Raw genomic sequence first — 18008 nt, 5'->3', positions numbered from 1 at the left:
GCTTTTCAAAAATCCGTTCAGTTTCTCTCCTGCTTTTCGTACATGGGAGCGTCTGGCAAGGTAAAGATTAGAATGACTCATAGAACGGTTTGGTTTGGAAGAGACCTTAAAGCTCATCCAGTTCCAACCTCCCTGCCACAGGCAGGGACACCTTTCACTAGACCAGGTTGCTAAAAACCTGCTGGTGTTGCCTTGCTGGCAGGGCAGTGGTGATACTTGGTTCTCCACTCTGTGGAAGTGCTGCAGTAGCTGACTGAAGATTCAAAAGAATCTGTTTACCAGGAGGTTAAGCTTTTCTTAGTATGTGGCTCCAACTGGAGGTGCCATTTGTTTGGAAATGAAAAGGAACCGTGAAGGTCATCTTGTAGAGGCTCTTTCTACATGAGATGGGTTGATGCTCTGGATAGGTTGATGGTACAACTATTAGGATGAGCAGCCAAGTGGGTTCTGTCCCTTTAGGTGTTACTTCTCAGGTCTAAAAAGTCTTCCTATTAGAGGTATAATGCATGAGCATTCTTACCCATTTTTGTTCTGTGAGTCTGCAGGGTTTCCCCACAGGCACAGAGCAGACTTCACGCACCTGGCCTTCAGGTCCACAGTGAATAACAGGGAGGGATACTCAGAAAGAGCTTGAGTTGCTGGCACATGCACTGTGAAGGTACCTCTTTATCTAGGACTAGATCCTGGCTGCAGTCATGGATAGAACTCCAGAGCACGTAGTGCCTAGATGAGAATATATGTCATCTAAAATTCCTTCAGAGGGAAAAAGAGAATGATTTCCTGTGTTCATGAGCACTGTTTTCTGCAGTGTTCCTTTGGAAACATGGCTGGGAGAGGTGCTTCCCAGTTGGCCAACATCCACAAGTCTCAGCAGGTGTGGCACTGCCCACTCCACGTTCATTGCCAACACCCCCTGTGCAGATGAGCTTGGGAGGTTGGCATTGAATTCAAGGATGGAGCCAAAGCTAAATTTTATTTCTTTCAGAGAGGAATTATAGAACAGACAGTGGCAACTGTGTTTTAAAGGGCAAACTCCTTTCTTCTAGCTATTCTGCAGTCAGAATGCCGCAGCAGTAAGGAACTGAAAATAAACTGGCCTGGATTTTTCGTTGTCCATCAACACAACAGACATACTAAGCAATGCCAAATTAGAGTAGAGTTTTATTAATCAAAATTATTAATGAATTAATTGATGTCTTTTTAAACAAGGATTCCTTTTAATTGTGCTTTTTGAGACTTGCCTTGGTTATTGAAAACCTTGTGCTGCTCTCATAACAGTATGAAAGTCAGTAGCTTTAAGAGCTGGGAGGAGGACAGAGCAGGTAAGAGGAGGGCTTTGTCATTGTATCAGTGGTTTTGTGTTTACAGTTCATTAGTCTATGTTTAAAAATACCATGCTGCCAATTTAACTCACAGCTGGATTCATGTGAAGTTTGAAATTATCACTTGCTGAACAAAATCCTTCTTTTGCTTTAGCTTGCAGATTCGCTTGTGCCCTTGGAGATTAAGCCTGGTATTTCCTTAGCAACAGTTTCTGCCGTGTTGCATACTAAAGACAACAAGCATGTGCTGCAGGTACAGTATAATGGGAAAAGGAGAAAAATATCCTTACACTGGGTTTCCTGCCATCTGGGACCCCAGCTGTTCTCATGAGACAGCCCCTTCAACAGCTCTTTTCCTATTGGAGCACAATCAGATGCTTTGTCCTGGCATGTGCAAGTGAGGAATTACACTTAGAGTAGAGAGTGGGATGCAAATAAATCTCTAACCTCTTTTTATTGGCCATGTGCCTGGTGAAGATAAAAGGGGAAACGAGATTATTCAAGAGAGGCTACAGATCATTCTGCTCTCCTCTATAACCCATACACCAGGATCAGCATTATCCTCCCATGGACTAGAACTGAGGGTGAGAGGAGAGAGATGACCTAAAACATCAGATGTGTGAAGGGACTGTCTTCCTTAAATTGCCCTGTTCCCCTAGAAGCAGATTGCACATCCTTGTGCAAAGAGTGTACGCTCTCTTTCTACCACCTCCTTTAGTCTGACACCACTAATGCTCTGCAGAAGGAGATGTCTGGTGGACCTGCTTAGTGGTGGATGCCCTGCTGCCCTTTCTCCTTTGACTCATAAGCATGCAGGGAACTTGGTGAAGCCACACTGCATGCTGCTGCTTTTCCCACTGGGCAGCAGAGCAGAGCTGCACTTGGGAAGAAGGGCCAGTGTGGCAATGTCTTTAATGCTGGGATGTAAAGATCAGTGAAGGATTTGTATCAGTCAGTGCACAGCAGACAGTCTTACTTTTTCCAAGTCAGTTCCCTAGAAACACTAGGTAACACTGAAAAAAATGGAGTATTGCAATCCAGTTGATCTGAGACCACTTTCTCTTTTGTGTTGTTCATTTAATCTCTTCTCTACTGATCCCTGACACCAAATAAATGTAGACCTAGCCTTAAAATGCAGAGCCCCCATACGTGGATGAGGTAAGCCAGCAGAGCAGTATCTGTCAGTATTGGCTGAGCCTGGGACCTCTGGGAATTACAGAAGTTGTGCATAGACGAGCCCCAAAACCTCAGTCTACAAACACAGAACCATGTGAATGATTCATGCATAAATAACATCATGCATGCACGTAGGCACACCAGCTAAAGGGAAAATGGTGGGGTTTGTTAAGTGAGTCAAGTGCATCCCTGCTTGTGGAATTCGAGCCTGGCAGATGGCATTTCTCTCCTAAGGATGAAAAACAGCCTTCCCTGACTGTTGAAAGAAACATGGGGACATCACCACAGTAGGTTCAGACATGATGCTACATGGTGAGAAAGATCCAGAGTTGAAAGGAGACCAGGCTGTCACCTGGAGAGTACTGGGTGCTACACAGCACTGGAGTTGCTTCAGGCAAATTCCCCATGTGTCATGCAGATGCATCCCTATCAAATAGTCTTGCCAAAAACTTTGGGAGAAGTTTTCCCAGCACCTTTTTCCCAGGGACTGAGTTGCTCGTTCACTGGGAAAGACCAGTGCTGACACTTCCCTAACCTAACTATCCTGGTGCAGGGCACATGAACTTAGAATCATAGAATCATAGAATAGTTAGGGTTGGAAAGGACCTTAAGATCATCTAGTTCCAAACCCCTGCCATGGGCAGGGACACCTCACACTAAACCATGTCACCCAAGGCTCTGTCCAACCTGGCCTTGAACACTGCGAGGGATGGAGCATTCACAACTTCCCTGGGCAACCCATTCCAGTGCCTCACCACCCTAATAGTAAAGAACTCCTTCCTTACATCCAATCAAAACTTCCCCTGTTTAGGTCTGAACCCATTAGCCCTTCTATCACTACAGTCCCTGATGAAGAGTCCCTCTCCAGTATCCTTGTAGGCCCCCTTCAGATACTGGAAGGCTGCTATGAGGTCTCCACGCAGCCTTCTCTTCTCCAGGCTGAACAGCCCCAACTTTCTCAGCCTATCTTCATACTGGAGGTGCTCCAGTCCCCTGATCATCCTCATGGCCCTCCTCTGGACTTGTTCCAACAATTCCATGTCCTTTTTTATGTTGAGGGCACCAGAACTGCACACAATACTCCAAGTGAGCTCTCACGAGAGCAGAGTAAAGGGGCAGGATCACCTCCTTCGAGGTAACTTATTTTACATGGTAATTTCCCCACTGTTCTTCTTATAGGAATCTGGTTTTCATCTCCATGAAATGATCTTTCAAAAGTGCTTAGTTAATTCCACACTGTGCCCGCACGTGCAGCAACCCACAGCGCTGGGTCAGCTACTGCTGCACGTGTGAACCCTGCCTGGCCCTCCCTGCTGATGGAGAAGGGGCTCAGGAATCAGTTACACTTTCTGAAGCAGCATGAAATCACACCCAGATCACACTTCAGTGATTTTTCAGGCACTGCAGCATCTCTCACTCCTCCCTGTCTGTATTCAAGTTCTTCCTAACAGCTCACTTTTCTGAGGCCAGTGAGAAATAAATTATCCATTCTTCTCATTCCCTGAGCAGTTACTTGCTCTGGATTTGCCTGTTTCTCAACCTGTTACATCTTTTAGAGTGTGATTTTCAAGGTATTGACTTCTTTAAGGCATGATTCCTAGAAAATACCGCAGAGTACTTGAATGCTAAAATAGAAAGCTTCGGTCTTGAGCTGAGTCAGACGGGCCTTTTAGCATGACAGAAATTTGAACAGAACTGAATTTGACAGAAGTTTCAAGACGATGGAGGTTTGAACTAAACCTGCTGATGTATTTCTATAAATGGTAGCTTTTGTGTGCAGAGCTGCAGTGGAGTCCAAGGCTGGATTTCTCCTCTCCGCTTCAGCACAGCACTGCAATATTCCCCTGTAATCCCAGAAAACAAAATCAGTATGCCTTTCCTACCTCATGTGCTTTTCATTCCAGCTACATGATAATAAGCTGATCTGATTCAAGCATTACTGTGCACCTTCTCATCCATTAGCTCCCTCCAAAACCTCCGCAACCTCCTGCCAGCAAGAAGAGAAAGCGAGTGAATGATGACGTGCCAGAGTGTAAACCTTTGAAGCCATTGCTGAGTGGCTCCATTCCTGTGGACCAGTTTGTGCAGACGCTCGAGAAGGTATTAAGTCTTTAGTGGCAAGTGTGGTTCAAGCAGATTTCTACTCTGATCTCATAAATGTACTGCTTTACTAGCAGAGAAAGGGAAAATAATTTTTGTGTAGCTTAAAATGGAGAAGAGCTTATAAGCCAGCAGAGTACTTCAGGAAACCTGTATCCCTGCACTGCGTATGGAGGGAACAGTTCTCCATGGAGACATGTCCTTATACAGGGGCTTCCTGACAGTCATTTCCTCCTGGTTTCTCATGGAAGTAGAGCTTTTGGGGCCACTCTGGGTGGGTGAATTTTCCCTGTATAACTTTTGGGTTTATCAGCAATAAATTGAAACAGTGGGGGAAGGTCTCAGAAGTATTTAAGGTAAGTGAGTGAAGAAGAGATCCTGGAAATGCCTCCACTGTTGTGAAGTTTTCTGAGGAGCTGCAGGACAAGGGCTTGGTGACTGAACTTGCAGGCAGGTGGTTACTGCTTTGTGGAGCCCTGTTCTCACCTGTGGGCCTCCTTGGAGAAAATTGGCAGGAAAAAGGGCAGGATTGTCTGTGAAGAAGTTTATTCTGGGGTTCAGTAGCTCTCCGCAATCATCTTGGAGGCAGTAATGTCAGCAGATGGTCATTTCTGTAGTTAATGGAGCCATTGTCCTCTGCCTCTCAGGATTTTGCAATTGCTGTGGGAAATGTTGGGTTAAACCTCCCTGTTTATCCATCTGTATAGTGAGGGTCTGTGTGCGTTTCCTCTGCAAAGCCTTGAGATCTAGGATGTCTGCAGTGGCACTCTTATTTTGTAACCATTTTCCCCTCTCCATCCCTCTGTGCCCTAATCATTTATCTCTTTTCCTGAGTTGTAGTAACATCTCTTTCTTTTAACCCCCTCCTCAACGCTGCATGTAGCATGGTTTCAGTGACGTGAAGGTGGAGGACACAGCCAAGGGCCACATCGTACTCCTCCAGGAGGCAGAAACCCTCATTCAGATCGAGGAGGACTCCACACACATCATCTGTGACAACGATGAACCTCTGAGGGTGAAACTGCGTGACCTGGTTCTCAAATTCCTGCAGAAGTTTTAGCTCATGGACATCGTGCTGCTTTGCAAGGGGAGACCCCAGGGCACCAGAGCTAAGAGCTTTCCAGAGGGTGACCCCAGGGAGTGAAAGGGTTTACTGATTCACAGAGACCAGAAACTACCTTCCCCTTCATGGAGGAGCAAGGAAGTATTTTTAATATCTATCTATTTTTTTAATTTTATTTTTAACTGGTTTTGGAGTATTTTGGAGGGGATTCTTGTTCTGTAAAATTGGGAGTTTGAATCTTACAGGAGATACGAACTGCAGAGTAAATAGTGTGTATTTACAAGGTCAGGGTGAAATCGTTTGCAGACACAGACCTTTCTTTGTGTGACCCACTCAGCAGTGTATGCCCCAGTCCTTTACCTGAGGAGGCTCTGTAGGAATATTGAAACAATGGCCATGGATTTGAAGAGATTTATTTTCTCCCCACTGCTTCTTCCCAGTCACCAGCTCCCATTTCCTGTCTGTCCTCCATCTACATTGCGCATGTGTATTTCACTGGCACGAAGAGAAATGAGAAAACTGGGGCAAAGGTTATTAAAAGGAGGCTATGCTGGACGTGTAGAGTAGCTGGGAAGTGGCAAGATACACGTGTTAGCAATGCAAGATACACATGTTAGCATGATGCTGCAGCCTCACCTGGTGTGACCAGATTTGTCCACCCAGCTCTAGGCTCTTCACTGAGACAGACACATGGAAGACCAGTTTCTCTGGGGTTCCTCCATCATCAGCAGAGGAAATATCTCAGAAAGGTACAGTCAAAAGTACATGAAGTAGTTAAACTCCCAGTGCTCATGAAAAACCTTTCAGATTTAAGTGCCTCTTGTTTCTACCTTGCAAAACCCTATCCTTCCAGCCCCCACAGTCCCCAATCCTGGCTGAAATACTGAGTCATGTACGCAAAGCCATCTGTACTGCAGACCTGGGGAGGTTTTTCACTTCCCAAATCATATATTTGGGGCCTAAACGTAGTTAATAGTATTGCTTTTAAAAGCAACCGATTTCTGAGATTTACTGCTGTTTGTTTTTTATTAGGTTGCTTTGTATTTATTTGGTGTTAAAAATAAAAAGCATAGTAAGACTGCCAAGGAGGAAGCACATTCTGTGGTTTATAAAAGCATCTGTGTGCCTCTTCCACATCTGCCTGTGTGTGTCTATGCACATGTGTGAAATATAACTACTCCTTCAGTTTATAGCTTTGGGGAGATGAAGGCAGTGGAAGAACAGCTCTGTAATAAAAGCTATTTGCTATTGCCTTTTCCACATCACATTTTGCACACAGTAAGTATTCCTGTGCGATTGGGTGTACAGACTCCAGTGTCCATGCCTTTGCTTTCTGTAGATGTCATGGGCGTGAGAGAAATCATACCATTAATGTGCTAAAACACTTGTTGCAGTAGCATTAATCCTAGTAAGAGTTTACAACATTTGCAGTAGCTCAGATTCTTTATCATCACTCGAGAGCTGAATAAAAGAATTGGACATATTTCACTTTGTAATTAAATCTCCAAGGAGATTATTTTGAACATATCTGGGGCTGGGGGAGAGGGAAGAGAGGGTCTCGTAATATGAGTCCCCAAGAGCATCTTTACCTCTGCTTGTTACTCAGACCAGTGCTCCAGAGCCTTATCTTGTGATTATACTCATTTGCATTTATAGTTATGAGGAACTTCACTTGCTGCTTTAAGAAACCAGACCCAAGGCTGTGTGTCAGTGCTTGGTGCATCCCCCATGGCTGAGCGCGGGTGTCCCAGCGGTGTGCCAGTGGGCAGAGCATGAAGGCAGTAGTTTCTGCTTGGTGAAGGCTCTGCTGGAGTGGCAGTGTTAGGAAATCCAAAGTCACTGTGCTTCCATGGAGGACTTGGGGAGGACCTTGCTTATTCTGGGGCAAAGAACAAGGATGCCTAGTTCCCATGGCCCAAGGAGTGAGAAGCATTAAAGCCCAGGTACAAAGAGTCAAGGAGACCTCAACTGGGATAGAGTGAGTTGCAGCTACCTGTGGTCAAGAGGCAGAACCCAAGAGCTGGGTACTGAGAGATAGGGGGGAAATTTCTGTCACATTTGTGTGGTTATCTGACATGGAGCCCTGCAGTAACAGGGCTGCTGATTCACTGACTTAAAAGATTTAATGGAGCTCTGTGTTTCTCTGACTGCAGGTGTGTGAAGGGCAGGAAGGTGAGAGAGATTTGCTGCCTTTGCTGAAGTTGCACAGTCCAACCAGCTTTGCACATCAGGGGAGAATAACCTCCTCAAGCACTCATCCAGCACAGCCTCCTCATACAGGAAGTCAGGTTAGACCCAGGCTTTACAGATCTCAAGGTATTAAGGAAATATTTAAATGTGAAGAGTGAGACAGACTCTACTGGCTGCAATCACTGCTCCACAGGAGTGGCTAGTGTATAATTGGGCCAGGTAAACCCATGGAAATCTCTCAGAGCTGCCTAACATGACAGAACTATAGAGATGCAGTCTAGTTCTGCCTCTGATGGATGCTTTTGGATGTGGTCCTGGCTCAGTGCCTCATTCTCCCCTTACACGAAATAGAAATGGTACCATCCCCTTTCTCAGGCTACCTTGAGACTGAAAGCTGCTGCAGCAGATATATTAAAAGTGCAGGGGTTAGAAGGTGATTCAGGAACTGGGAGTGGGCTTCTGTGATCATTAACAGGGCTAGCCTGTACTCAGTCTCAACAGTTAGTTTTTAGCCTGGTTCACGGTTGAAAGGCAACTGATTTGATTGGGCTGTTACACAAAAATCCTTATTTGAGGTGCAAAGCTTTGACTCCTGCCAGTAACAGCCCTGCCGATATTCCATCAGGTCATCTGGTAGCTAATGGTTTTCCAAAGGCTTTTTACATTTTTCTTCTTGTCATTTTGGGCAGGAAAACTCCTTTACTGTTCCAGTCCAGTGGCTGAAAACGGAGTCATTCCTTATAACCACAAAACTTGTGCCTGCTTGAAAAACAAACATGGGGGGAGGAGGGGAAGGAAGAGGGAAAGTCTTTAATGAGAAGATCGTAATTAAAGCAGCAAAACCAAGTGCTGGTTCATTCTGCACAGAGAAACAAAAATAAATAGCATTTCTTCAGGCTGGGTCAGTCCTGCCGAGGTAACCATGGCAGCCCAGGAGAGCTGCGAGCGGAGGGGGATGGATGGCAAACACATTCGAACCAGACTTGCACACTTTAATGGACAAACAACAGCAAGGTACTTGCTTTCACACTCTTTATTCCAGAAAGGAAAAATATAGAATCCCTTTGGCTACTGTGTGATGGTCACTGGGCTGTGGCCATCCCCAGTCCCTGTAACCTTATGTGATGTGGGAGCTCCCCATCCTGTGCTGTGTTTCACTGCTGTCCCTCTGCAGCCCTCCTAAAGAAACACAAACAGCTATGGGTGCAGCTGAGCTGCTCCCCAAGCAGCAGGGCTGCTCCTTGGCCCTTGGCAAGTGATTAATTCTCAGTGCACTTCCCAACCTGTGTGCTCCTGCAGCGCAGCCAGGGCTGGGGGTGATGCAGAGAAAAGGTTAAAATTGGCTTTCTTCACTTGGATGGCTTTTATGGAACAGCTATTCCTGGATGGAGTGAAGCATGCTGTGTTTTCTTTCTATTAATGTGAGCCTTAATAAAAGCAACTGGACCAAGTCATTTAATTCCAGGCTCATGCTATCCCACATGCCCAGACGCAGCCAGCGGCACTTGGGATCACCTGAGCACCTGATGAGTGCCCTGAACCACACCAGCTCCACCTCCTCGGGGACTTGGACATGATAAACAGGGGAACCTGGAGCAAGATGTTGGCCCCACCAACAGCTCAGCCTTGGGGAGGAATGGGGCAGCTGAGTGCAGAAGGTTGGGGTTTCAGCTGCACATCATGGCCTGGGTAGGCTCATGATGGAGAAGGTAAGTTGGATCAAACGGGTCCCCATTTACACATCACATGTGACCCATCACCCTGGACTCATGAACTGTGAGCCCATCCCATGGGACCCCTGGACTGTGACCCCGTTCTCTGAGGAGCCATCACCTAGGACCATGATCTGTTAGAACCCATCCCTTGAGGACCCATCACCTGGACCAATCACCTCTGACTCCATTAAGGACTCATCACTTGAAACCCACCACCTGGGCCCCATCATTTTGAGGATCCATCACAAAGTCTTGTGGCCCACAAGTACCAAGCCAACTCTCTCCCTGTGACCTTGGGGTGACAGCCAAGCCTCCCAGTCCTGCTCTCCAGGGCATGCCATAGGGACCCGTGTTCCGAGGAGGCAGCTCTGAGGTCTAGGGGACATTCTCAGTCCTGGGGACGCAGTACTTCTCCCATGAGGACACTTGGGGCTACAAGACACTGCCCAGGAGCTCAGGTCAGCCCTGACCAGGAACCAGTAGCAGGTAATGTACCCTGGCCACAGCTTTGTTAGAGCCAGAGACCACTGGCCTCATCCTACATCTGTCCTGTGGGCTGATGCAAGGGAGCAGCACCCCAGCAGGCTCCTAAATCAAGAGGGATTTATTCAGCCCGAAGATGCAGTGATCTTCCCAAACTCCTCTTTCAGAACTCACAGCGTCAGTTTGCTGCATTTTTACTGGCAGGTTGAACAATTAAAGGCTCTCTGCCTTGGCTACAGCCAAAGATTAAAGTATTCCTCTGTCTTCTCTCACTGGCTGCCCCTCGGTGTCCCCAGGACCCATGCCTCTCCTTCTCCCTGAGCACACAGAAGGATGATGTTTCCAGCTCAAGCATAGCAAGCCTGGGCTGCTGCTGGTAATTAAAGCTATGTGAGTGAATGTCCTGAGGCAGAACATAATTCAGTACAATTAGGCCATGCTGTGGGGTTAGCATGAGCTCCCTGCTGAGAAAACCTCCACCAACCAGCTAGCTCCTACTGCAGCAATAACCAAAGGCACAAACACTGCCCCCCTCCTGCTAAAACTGCATTATGATGATTTCTTGATGTTAATGGGTAACAATGGTAATAGCAATGGTGAGGGACAGGGCAAAGCTGTGGTTCCATGAAAACCAAGGTGGAAGGAATGGGTGTTACCTCCCTTCTCCTTTTCACTCTTGCAGGGAAAAGTGAAACCAAGCTGTGCTGGGTTTCTGCCACAGCTCTGCTCCAGGGCTTGCTCCCTCCCCAGGGCAGAGCTGGACCCAGGCTGGTGGGCACAAGAAGGGGTGGTGCTGGACCCAGGGTTATTTCCTCTCTCCATTCCTACATTAAATGACTGGGTTGAAGCACACAATGACAATTACCCTTCCCTTGCAGGCACAACAACAGCACAGTCGAGGTCTTTTATTAATTGCCTGGTTAATAACTGCACATTTCCCTCTGGCTGCTCTTAATATTTACTATTTTGAGCCTCTCAATTACAGCACGGGGCTGTGGGCCACAGGGTGCCTGCAGGTGCTGATGATGCCTGGTTTTCTTCCTTATATCCTGCAACCATTTGGTTGCATCATGGGCAAAACTCTGCCCTGCCCAGGGGTTTTAAGCCCAAACCGGGGCTCGTAATGCCGTTAACAACAGGCTTTAACATTTGGTCAGCCCCAAAGTGGTCAGGTAGGGATCTGGGGAGTTCCCTGTTCCCCAGGAGTCCCACTCCCCAAACGCCTCATGTTCCTGCATTTAAGCCTGTTTTCCTAGTTGTTTTTAAACAGCCAAGTGGTGCAGGCTGCCCTGGAGAAGCAGTCAGATACTGAAGGTGGGAGTGATGGAGCCAACGTGACCTTGGCTTTGTGTTGCTGCTGCTGTCCAGCCCTGCAGGACGCTTTCTGCATTTCCAGCCAAGGGAAAAAAGACCAAACCAAATCCATTAATTTCCCTCTTCCTGCCTGACTCAGGGTGGCCAGGCACAAGGCAGGGCTGTGGGAAGGTGCGATGCTCTCCACCTCTTGGGAGCTGGTTGCTTTTATGGCACTGGTAGGCAGAAACATAGGGAACAACGTCAGTGAAATTGCTTTTTCTTGAGGAATGCGTCATCTGCAGGGGAACATTGAGGACACTGAGTGTGGAGGAGTGGAGTAAGTGTAAAGCACTTCTGCCCTCCATCCTGATAGAAGGGAATGAATTATTAAGGGCATTTTTCCCTTTCTCCTCTCCCATGTTCCCCCATCCCAACGTACAAACCCTCATACAAGGAAATGAAGAAAAGGAAACGTGGAAATGAGTGGGGAAGTGGACACTTGGGAAGGAGAGCCCCCCTGCAGGATGAACTGGATAGGCTGGAAGAGGGGGCTATCACGAACCTTATGGAGTTCAGCATGGACAAGTGTCCTTGGGTAACACAGGCTGGGATCTGCCTGGCTGGGAGCAGCTCTGTGGAAAGGGACCTGGGGTTCCTATGGAACACAAGCTCAATGTGAGCGAACAGTGTGCAGCTTCAGCAAAGAAAGCCAACAGGTTGCTAGTGAAAGGGCATCACCATCAGAGATAAAGATATTGCTGTCCTGCTCTACTCAGAGCTTGCCAGACCACAATGGGAATACTGTGTGCAGTTTTGATCCTTGATGTACACAAAAGATGTGGATGGGCTGGAGAGGGTCCAGAGAAGGGGCACAAAGATGATCCAAGCACTGGACAGCCCTGTGAGGAAAGGCTGAGAGAGCTGAGCTTGTTCAGCCTGGAGAAGATAAGGCTCGGGGCAGACCTTATCCCCATGTTCCAGTGTTTAAAGGGCGACTACAAAGAAGACAGAGACTCCCTTTTTACAAGGAGTCCCATGGAAAAGACGTGCGGTGATGGGCTGGGGGAGACTCCGACTGGGCACAAGAAGAGAGTTTTTCACCATGAGAACAATCAGCCATGGGAATAATCTCCCCAGGGAAGTGGTGGCTCCCCAGTGCTGGACACTTAAGATCCAGCTGAACAGGATGCTGGGCCATCCAGTCCAGGTCATGCTTTGCCAAGAAAGGTTGGACCAGATGCTCCTTGAGGTCCCCTCCAACCCGGCCCGGGATTGGTTCTATAATTGATTGTACTTTCGGGGTGCCCCCGGAGCTCTGCCGCTGCTGCAAGCCCCATCCTGGCCCCCTCCGCTCTCCCCCAGCCCCTGTGCAGCAGACACGCAGACACTCTCAAGTTAAACTCTCCATTTATTGGATCCTTTTACAAAACCTCGACATTGTGCTCGTGTTGATGCCGTTTCTTTCCTCTCGGTTTTTGTTGGTTTCATTTCAAACCCGGTGCTCACGGAGCAGGTTCACGACCACGGCGCAGGGGGGACAGGGGCTGTGTGACACCAGCGGGGCCCCGGGGGGCCGTGTCACCGCAGACGATGCTATTTACAGTGAATGGGACACAAAACCTCGCTCCGCAGCCGGCACCCACAACTCCCGGCCCTGGGAGAAGCAGCAGAAATGGGAAAGGGGAAGAGGCCTTTCCCTTGGGATGGGTGCAGCCGCCAAGGGGCCTTCCTGGCTCCTTGTGGCTGGGCTGGTGGAGACCGCGTGTTCCGGAGCTGGGATGAGCCGTGCAACCTGACCTGAGCTTCAGAGTTACCCTGGGACCCCCTGGGAATCCCAGGAGAGCGATGGGCTGCAGAGCAGGTTCATGACAGTGGCACACTGGGAGCAGTCTCAGAAATGCCCTTCTCCTCCCTGATGGTGGAAGAAAGCCCAAGGACAGCTCCTGTCCCGGGGTGTCTCAGGAGCAGAGCGCTGCGCTGTGAATCACGAGTCTCTTCCTTTGGACTGATTTTAGAGGTGATTTGGGAAAGAGCCGCAGCAGCAGGAAGAGGGGCAGCACCAGCCCTGCACATGGGGAAGGAGATGCTCTTGCTGCCTTTATGGGACTCCATCTCCTGCAATGCTGATACTGCCCAGCATGCCCTGCCCCATGCAGCTGCCACCAGTGACACACAGCAGCCCTTCACCCCCAAATCCTTTCCCTTCAGGGGGCCTGCATCCCAGGATTCCTCCATTCCCAGGAAGCAACCATCCCATGACACACACCGTGATCCCGACACGCAGCCTCATCCCAGCCAACTGCAGTGCTCCAAGCCTGACCCTGGCTACTGCAGCACCAGGGATCCTCCAAACACCAAACACTTTGGGCAGGAGGTGAGAACGGGAAGAACAATCTGGATTTCCACTGCTGAGCTCTACATCGTGAACTGAAACACACCAACGGGAAGAAGAAACCCCCAACCTCAGACCTGCTGCTGGTTCCAGCTGCAACCAAAGCAATGTGGCTCAGTGACCCCCAAGCAGATGCAGATGGCAATGCAAATACTTCTCATGACTCTCACCTTTTCCAAGCTCCCTGTACTACGGTCTCACACCAGAGTAATCAGATTTCCCCCAAGGTTTTTAGCCATCAGCTGCTGAGAAGTGCCTCTATCCCTATAAAGTGCAATCCATGCTGGCATCGCTCCTGTGTGGCTCCAGCTGAGCGGGCAGGAGGCTGGGAAAGGCAGAGCTGCCTCCACTCTTGGCTGACACAGGGACCTGTGCTGTGTGTGAGTGACTGCATCGCTGCTACCAAACCACGCATTAATGAGGGGAGAATTAAAGCCAGCAGCAGAGCAGGGTCAGGCCCCTCAGCAATGCTGGGGCTGGTGCCGAGTGCCATGTTCCCACTCCAAGCAGCAAACATCCTTCCAGGTGTTGTGGGGCCTTGCAGGAGCCTCTAATCATGTTTTTAAGGAGACTGAGCCTTCCCGTGCTCTGTTTTGAGCACCTGATGTTAAAACAAGAAGAGCGGAAAGGAAAAATCCCACCCAGAAAGGAAAAGATGCCATGATCTGTATTTCGCTGCAGTCTGTAGTGCTGGTGAAGGCAGTAACCGGTGGCTCTGCTGGGGACTGTTGCCCCTTCTCTTCCCCTTACCAAGGAGCAAGTGCTGGTGCTCCTGTGGGGCTGACATGAAAAAGTGGGTGAAACATGGCTGGAGAGGCCACTTCACACCCCAAACCATGGGGCAGGGTGCAGGAGGGGCAGATGGACCCTCCCTGCTCCTGTTCCAGGACACACCAGAGACACAACCAGGGTAACAGCCTGCTGCTGCAGGGCGCAGGATGCTGAGCTGCATGGGGCTTGGAAAACCAGAGACACTGATGTGAATCACGTTTCACCTTCCCATCAAACCAGCCAGAGCTTCTCCAGGCTGCTCTTAAGCATCTGGGATGCACCGAGGGAGAGCATCGCACAAGAAGGGACAAGCTTTAAAGAGCCCTTGAGCACGATCCCAGTGGCATCTCCCAGCTCCCATGAAGGAAATCTCTGGGTGAGGTTAACCCTGGGGGAGGACAGGATGGGTTTAAGGCAGTTACGCTGAGGCCCATGGGCAAACCCAACATGGCTAAGTTTTGCTCCGGGATGTGATACAAGAGATGAGGCAGAGACCCCAGCCCATGGTGCAGCCCAGGCTCTGGCACACCCAGGCCAGGCAGGCGCTTCACTTCAGCTCTGCTTGGCTGCACACAGAATGGGGTTGGTGTCTTCTCCTTCCACCACCCTGCAAAATGCAAATCAATCCCAAGAGAAGGCCCCGAGACCCCGACACCATCACAGTGGCACCAAGAGCTGCACTGTGTCCACTCCACTAGCAGGGACCAGGCATCTGCAAGAGCCAGCGCTCAGCACCCGTGTCCACACTTGGATGCTTTTGGGAAAGAGGTTTTTACCAGCAAAGGCTTGTGTAGCGGATCTTGGGGTGCTACTGGAGCAGCTCCCCAGGGCCAGTGATTGACGCCCTGAAGGGCAGGAGGAAAAGTCCCAAAGCTCTTGTGGAAAGCCCAGGCCAAATCCCAAGACTCTCCAGCCCTGCCTTCAGTGCTGCAGTGCCTGCAGAACACCACTGGCCAAGACAGCCCACTTAAATGAATGAGCCTGGGGCACTGCCAGCCCCCACTGTGCTGCAGATGGATCACCCCTAAGCCCCAGGCACGCTCCCTCTCTCCAGAGGTTTAGCAGAGCCTGCCTGTGCGCTGCATGGAGTGGAAAGAATACCGAGAGCAGAGGCTGCAGCAACCAAACACCCCTGTGGCTGCAGCCTGAGGCCCAGTGTGGTGCTGGGAGCCAGGGACGGACCCTCCAGGGCCAAACCTCTTCCCTGCTCGCCCCTCTCCAAGGGCAGGGCTGAGAGTGGGGAGCAGAGCACAGCACAGAGCTCGTCACCTGCAGATGACACTGCAAAAGTCCTCAGTAGTAGCCACAGGGCAAAAGGAGCCAGGATGCGGTGTGCAAGAAGGGAGAAGGGCTCCCCACGGGAGAAAGGATGGGGACAACGGTGGTGACCAGAGCTGCCTTGATGTTGGAATAACCTCTCTGCAGTAAAACACCTCCAACCTGTCCTTGCTATGGTCCCCCCTTGAGCAGACAGGTCCAGAGGGGAAAAGAGTGTGGGTAGGGGAAGGGACAAAGAAAAGGATTTAAAAAAACAGAAAACCCTCACTCGGGAAATCTAAACCACTTTCATTTTAAATAACAATAATTATAATTAAAAAGAATGGTTGCCCTTGGCTAGCGGAGGGGCAGAGGCACCAGCCAACGGGCCATTCCTCAGTGTACGATCCTAGGGAGTGTCTTTACAGAAGCCGTGAGATCCTGTTCCCTGCTGCTCGGTTGAGTCGCCATGGGCAGCACGGGAAAGGAGGGGGGAAACGTGCCCATCCACATCCAGGACGTCCCTTTTGCTGCGCGGGAGGGAGGCCGGAGCCGATAGCAAAAGGCGTTTTGCCCTCGCAGCCCCATCAGAGAAGCCCCCCTGTGCCCTCACCCGCCTCGGCCGGAGCTCGGAGAGCCGGGAGCGCCCGGCTGCCTCCCGCTGCTAGATGAACTTGAAGCATTTTGTCTTGTCGTGGGGCAGGCGGGTCTTGAAGAGGACCGAGTCCACGCGGAACTGGGTGTACAGCAAGGGCATGTACCCGTACACCTTGACGAAGAAGTTGATGCACTTGTGTCGCTCGTGGAAGTGAGAGTCGTCGTGTGAAAGCGCCTGAGGGCACCCGGGGCAGCGGAAAGTCCAGCGGGAGGTCACCTGCAAGAAGAGGGACAAAGATGGTCACTGACACGCTGCCTGCAGCAGCCTGGCTCGGGGGACACCTTGCCTGTGCCCAATGCATTGCACAGTGGGACATGGCTAGATGTCCTGTGTGACAGGACACACACTGTCACTGTGACAGGGCATGGATTTGGCTGCGCTCTTCTGGCTGCTGGGGTTGTTTTGGAGGGTGTCCAGGTGAAGGTGGACATGGTCTGCCAGAGCAGAGACATAAAGTGGGGTGCAATTACCTACTAATGCTTAGCTACCTTTTTCTGGTTTAAAATTTGAAAAGCTGCTCCAGGAAAAAAAGACTCAGAAAGAAACTCCTTCCCTTCAGGCAGAATCACAGAATGGTTTGGGTGGGACCTTAATCCAGTTCCAACCCCCTGCCATGGGCAGGGACACCTTCCACTAGAGCAGGGTGCTCCAAGCTCCGTCCAACCTGGCCTTGAACACTGCCAGGGATGGGGCAGCCACAGCTTCTCTGGGCAACCTGTGCCAGGGCCTCACCACCCTCACAGGGAAGAACTTCTGCCTAAGAGCTCACCTCAATCTCCCCTCTGTCAGGTTAAAGCCATTCCCCCTTGTCCTGTCCCTACAGGCCCTTGTCTAAAGTCCCTCTCCAGATTTCCTGTCAGCCCCTTCAGGCACTGGAAGCTGCTCTAAGGTCTCCTGGAGCCTTCTCTTCTCCAGGCTGAACAAGCCCAGCTCTCTCAGCCTGTCTCCATAGCAGAGGTGCTCCATTTCTCAGAGCATCTTTGTGGCCTCCTCTGGACTCACTCCAACAGCTCCACATCCCTCTTGTGCTGGAGCCCTGGATCTGGATGCAGGACTGCAGGGGTGGGTCTCACCAGAGCAGAGCAGAGCAGAGGGGGAGAATCCCCTCCCTCCACCTGGCAGCATAAGATTCAGCAACTTTTAGGCACCTAAGTAAGATCTATGGAGGGGGATCGTTTTCAGGAGGTGCTGAGGGACCACTTGCTGATTAAAGCCTCCTTGTCTGTCTTGAATCAGACATCCCATTACAATGGCCTTTGGGTTCGGTCTGATTCTCCTCTCAGCTGCACTGAACTCTACAACCTCCACTTCACTATAGCCCTGGATGTGAAAAACACCACACAAAAAACCCTACCCATCATGTTTACAGCCAAGGCCCATCTCCAAGGCAGGTGGCTTGCCATGGTGAGACATATGCAGGGCTGTAATGAGCAGTTTGTCAAAACCCATTTTGGCAAAGAGCAGAACGTTCTGCATTTGAAATTCACGCTCAGAACTGTGACATTTGTTAACACAGGGCAAGGCAATTTCAGCTGGGCTGCAGCGTTTGGACCAACAGCGCTCCACATGTGGGTGAGCTTAAACG

General features: G+C 49.9%; 2 protein-coding genes across 11 annotated transcripts in view; one reads left to right on the top strand and one right to left on the bottom strand.

The window, feature by feature from the left end:
- Positions 1 to 6746, top strand: part of INTS9 (integrator complex subunit 9) — an 80421-nt gene extending 73675 nt beyond the window's left edge. The window contains exons 15-17 of the mRNA XM_061372172.1: positions 1477 to 1575; positions 4461 to 4598; positions 5482 to 6746. Of these exons, the coding sequence (XP_061228156.1) occupies positions 1477 to 1575; positions 4461 to 4598; positions 5482 to 5658 (414 nt within the window). The 3' untranslated portion in view covers positions 5659 to 6746. The remainder of the gene's footprint in view (positions 1 to 1476; positions 1576 to 4460; positions 4599 to 5481) is intronic.
- Positions 6747 to 12735: 5989 nt separating this feature from the next.
- EXTL3 (exostosin like glycosyltransferase 3) overlaps positions 12736 to 18008 on the bottom strand; it is a 154647-nt gene continuing 149374 nt past the window's right edge. For all 10 annotated transcript variants that reach the window (XM_061372158.1, XM_061372155.1, XM_061372152.1 and 7 more), the window contains one exon: positions 12736 to 16639. In XM_061372158.1, the coding sequence (XP_061228142.1) occupies positions 16430 to 16639 (210 nt within the window). In that variant the 3' untranslated portion in view covers positions 12736 to 16429. The remainder of the gene's footprint in view (positions 16640 to 18008) is intronic.

Source organism: Neopsephotus bourkii, unplaced genomic scaffold (assembly GCF_033783945.1).
Source record: "Neopsephotus bourkii isolate Nb327-2 ecotype Australia unplaced genomic scaffold, CSIRO-AGI_Nbou_v1 NB_1600, whole genome shotgun sequence".
In the NCBI taxonomy this organism is placed as follows: Eukaryota; Metazoa; Chordata; class Aves; order Psittaciformes; family Psittacidae; genus Neopsephotus; species Neopsephotus bourkii.
This window is presented reverse-complemented; position numbering and strand designations above follow the sequence as displayed.